The sequence below is a fragment of the Austrofundulus limnaeus genome, unplaced genomic scaffold (assembly GCF_001266775.1).
Source record: "Austrofundulus limnaeus strain Quisiro unplaced genomic scaffold, Austrofundulus_limnaeus-1.0 Scaffold32, whole genome shotgun sequence".
NCBI classification, from domain to species: Eukaryota; Metazoa; Chordata; class Actinopteri; order Cyprinodontiformes; family Rivulidae; genus Austrofundulus; species Austrofundulus limnaeus.
In genome coordinates, this window is record NW_013952434.1 from 462,466 (window position 1) to 467,013 (window position 4,548).

The 4,548-nt window shown below is 40.2% G+C and overlaps 1 protein-coding gene across 1 annotated transcript in view; it reads right to left on the minus strand.

The window, feature by feature from the left end:
* Positions 1-2,607: 2,607 nt before the first annotated feature.
* Positions 2,608-4,548, minus strand: part of gabbr2 (gamma-aminobutyric acid (GABA) B receptor, 2) — a 208,860-nt gene continuing 206,919 nt past the window's right edge. The window contains exon 19 of the mRNA XM_014005665.1: positions 2,608-4,038. Coding sequence (XP_013861119.1) covers positions 3,873-4,038 — 166 coding nt within the window. The 3' untranslated portion in view covers positions 2,608-3,872. The remainder of the gene's footprint in view (positions 4,039-4,548) is intronic.

Consider the following 4,548-nt stretch of genomic DNA (forward strand, 5'->3'; position numbering starts at 1 on the left):
GGGGCAGCTGGGCAAAGACACACTGGGGAACATAGAAAACACTAGGAAAACTGAGAAATAAACACAGACTATGACACTTTAAGGCGACAATTTTTTGAATTTGAGGTTTCAAACCAAAATTGAGGTTTAACTAATAGACGCTTCAAAGAACGTCCAGGTTCGGGCTGATTTTTGACTTTGTAGTTGGGGGTATTGTCCAATGTGGTCTTGGCAAACTCAGAACAAACTTTAACTTTACACAATTGGTGAAGATTAAAAAAACATCCAGGCAAGAAAAAAAAAGTCATTTTCAGTAACACTTTATTTAACGATGATGTGAAAAGTAAAGGCTGTCCATAACATTCAGACAACAAAAAAATAAATAAAATTTATTTTTCAAATCCCCTCCCCTCTCATAACAACTAATGGCTCAAAAAAGTTCAGGTGTTCCCAGTGTGATATTTATTTTATACAACTTCTTTATATCTAGACCTGATATGTACATAACATAGTTACAGATACTGTAAATAAAAAAAGACTTCAAAGAACCTTCGTGGAGTATTTGTGAAATGTTTCCTATGTAAAAATGAGAATGTACGTAAAGATCTTTACATATACATATATTTATATTTATATAATTCTCTATTCTTTCCATAATAAGAAAACAAGTTATTGCCCCTCTTGAACATGTTGCATTTGTTATAGGATTTATTCACCGTATTAAAGTTTTAAATTCAACTTAATGCCATGTGGAACCACATATCAAAATGACAAAACAGTAACAGTATGGACCTTTTTGTTGTGTCTCCACTTTATATATTTTAATATAGTTATATTTCTGCATGTGTATGTTGTGTTCTCCAGAAAACCCGACAATGAAATGCACAAAGATATTATATATGTCACTTTGATCTTCAAACTAAAAAGAGTAAAAAGGCCTGTGGTAAATACAAACCATCAGCATGACATTAGTTAATTAGTTATTACAGGATAGTATGAGCCCTTGACCCACCACAATTGCATTTGAACTTTTTTTTCCCCATTTATTAGAACTAAAATGAGTTACAAAACAATAAATAGGACACATTAAAGTAAACCAGCATTGACATCTGATGATCTGTATTTGGCATTTTGGATTGATTAGGGGGGAAAAAAACAAACAAAAGAAAAAATAACAAAAGTAATTTGATCAATTACAGGAAGTGGTCTAAGATTGATCAATAGCTGCTACCTTCACTTTATTGCCCTCAGTTAACAGGTGCTTAACTAGTTTCATGTTTGATAAAAGGATGTTTGTCCACTGAGAATCTTGGCATCGACATGTGCGAACTGATCGAGAGGTGAAAAGAACTTGTAAGAAAAGAAATCAAACAACCAAATTGCAGATGAGACGATGGAACAACAGAGTGGATTTATCACAACAGTTGCAAAAACAGAGGTAACTCTGTGAATTATACATTTTTTATTTCATGCCATCTTGAGAAAGCCAAATACCAAATACTCCATACATGGACACCATCATCAGGGTATCAGCAAATTGTACACAATCACATATAATGTAATATATAAAATGCGTGGTTGGTTTTTGTTTCTCCTGGAGGAAGAACCAACCCTCTGATAACGTCTCCCAACTCACATCCTCTGTGACTGTGATCCTCTGGGTTGTCAAAGGTGCAGGAGAGGTTTGTGGCTCCTTTGGAGGTCTGTGCTCTGGGGGTTTCCCTGCTCCTGTGCGGCGGCCGGGCCTGGAAGGGGGAGGAGCTCTCAGCAGGAGTCGCCCCCTCTCAATACGTCCGACCGCAGTTTAGTGTCTGCTCGCTCGGGTTCCCACCGCTCCGGCTCCGAATGCTTCTCAACCGAAGACCGTTTGACAGCGTCTATGTTCAGAAACCAGCTTGCAGGAGAAATATCCTCCATAGGAAAGTGAAGCTCTTGCCGTGTCCTCCCGGAACGGTCCCCTTCATCGAAACGTGGAACAGAAACTGATCTATAACACATTGTACAGTTTTACAGATGTGCGGCCAATGTACCTCGCTGGGCAGTTCTGACCCTTGCGTATGTAGTGTGGGCCTTGCAGGCTACAATATAAGACAACAGGCACAGCGTTTAAAAAAACGCCTTAAAAAATAAAAACCAAGACACCAATGGTGAAACAATATGCTGAGAACGAACCTTCTCACTCCAAACAAGTCTCCCTCCCGGCTTTTCTCCTGCGTTAGCAAAAGTTTTATGAAAAAAAAAGACTCTCAAAGACCGTTGTGCTCAACGCAGCCCTGTTTGGGTCAAGCTCAGTGGCACCGATGTACATTTCCACAGCAACTGAGGTATGTTCGCTGTTGCTAAGCGTACAGAGATTTCTCAGGATACTCGGTGTTGTCCGTGAAAGAAAAGCCCTGTGTTTGTGCTGTATCGCTGCGACCAGCGGTGGCGGCCATAAAACTGAAGCTACAGTCAGTCGGGGCTGATCACACGAGACCTCCACGTGTCATTACGGCTGTGCACGGAAATTCAGGCTAACCATTAGACCCAGTTTAACTGACTAACTGGTAGACCTACATTTTTTCCCACCATCTCATTTTGTTTCGTCTCATTTCAAAGTCTTGTAACTTTGTGCCACTGACACCCCCCCCCCCATATCACCTTAAACTGTGCTGGTAAGCTGTGAGGACTAGATCAGACGGACATCTTTGTAGTCTATTACGACCGAGCTGTAGGTTTAAATGCGACCTTATTCATCTTTAATTCTAAGAACACTTAATTTCATAAGGTGCTCTTTCTGATTTTATGTCTGCACCTGTATTTGCACATTTCCCGGCATGTGACACGTAAAAATAAAACTCTTTTTTTGCTCTATTTTCTAATATATATATGTATATATTTATTTATAGCCTAGGAGACCTGTTAAAAGGCATAGCATCAATATTTTGTAAAACATGCGTTCTAAAGACAAATTAATCAAGTTGTAAAATATGAATGCTTTTGCAATGACATGAGGTTTCTGATGTAAATTATTCGTAAAAAATTAGCAAAGTGGAAAAAAGAGCGACGTGCATCTCAGTTCAGGTCAGACGATTGGAACCTGAAGCTTTTTTTTTATTTTGATGCCTTATCTCTGCCTATAAGCCAATTATAATAAGAGCTACATGAGCAAATTTGTATCTCGTGTGTCTGATTTGGAGAATTCCGCGTTTTCATTTGCGATTTTGACGTCTACCTCATTTTCTTGCAAAGGTCCGCATGTAGAAACCCTTTCAAAGTGTCCATTCACAGCATATTCAAAGCTTACAGTACATCAATGTCAGGGACGATGATATTTACATGTCTGCACAAAGTAGGATCTTGCAAATTCCTCCTTCCCAAAACCAAAATCCAGTTTCTAAAGCAGTGAAATGCTAAAGATAGATGACAAGCTCACATGTAGCCGCAAGCACAGAGTACATACAACAGATAAAAAAATAAATAAATCAACAAAACAAAACAAACAATCCCCTCTGAAGTAGATAAGGCTACACGTCAGATCAGGGCTGGTCCACCGCAGCTGTTGGGGTGTCACGATGTTTGTGCATTAGTGTGTATCTGTGTTGTCTGTGTCTGACTGTGCAAATATGTATAGGCCTAGGCAAGGGGAAGATGATCACGAGGATGTTAATTAACAGGAATTTTTTTAAGGGTTGCCTGTCTTCTACCACCATTTCACGACTGACATGATCAGTTCTCGTTAGACTGGGGTGCAGACGTATGAAGAGCAAAAAATGTTGTCCTCTCCTCCTCACTCTGTTCAGTCGAAGACGAAATACGCACGGACGCTGATGATATCAGTCCATTGAGTTTGTAGAAAATAAGAACCATTTGTGTCTCGTCTGCACAGAACCAGGTGGGAGAGGGAACAAAGCTCACAGGCCTGAGACCATTACGCGGTAGGAGGGGGGCATGTGTCTGTGCCTCGGACTGGAACCAGGGCTTCCGTTTGGGCTGGTGCAGCTGGCATCAACCCCTCCTATGGAAGGTAAGTAGGCATGGTGCAGGATGGGAAGCTGCAAAGACAGTCGACGCTGTATGCTACAGATAAAAAAGGGACAGAATGAAAATCAAATAAATTAATAAAGCTGTATATTTGAATACAAAGGTCAGATTTAGGTTAAAAACAATCACCGAAAGATGGAGATGACTTTAAAGGAGACATATCCTGCTTTTAAATTCTTTTTCACATTTAAATCATTCATTTGTTTAAAGGGGCAATATCATGTAAAATCAACTGTTTTGAGTTTTGTATCATGTTATAATGTTATAAACTCATAAAAAAACATGCCCAAAGCCTTGCTGTGACTCATTCATGCATGTTTGAGAAATCCTGCAGCGTTTTTAGGAAGCCATGCTGAGGAGCAAAACAACAGGTGGGGACCAGAAACGCCTTTTGGTACCAGAAACGCCCCTGGGACGTGTCTTTAAGCCAAACTTTCTCATGGCGGCGCGCCCCCCCTCCCCACACACCCCGCCCATGACTCTTGCAGGCTCTCGGATGAAAGTGAAACTTAAACTGTCTGCTGAGCTCTCAACACTGTTTCTCAC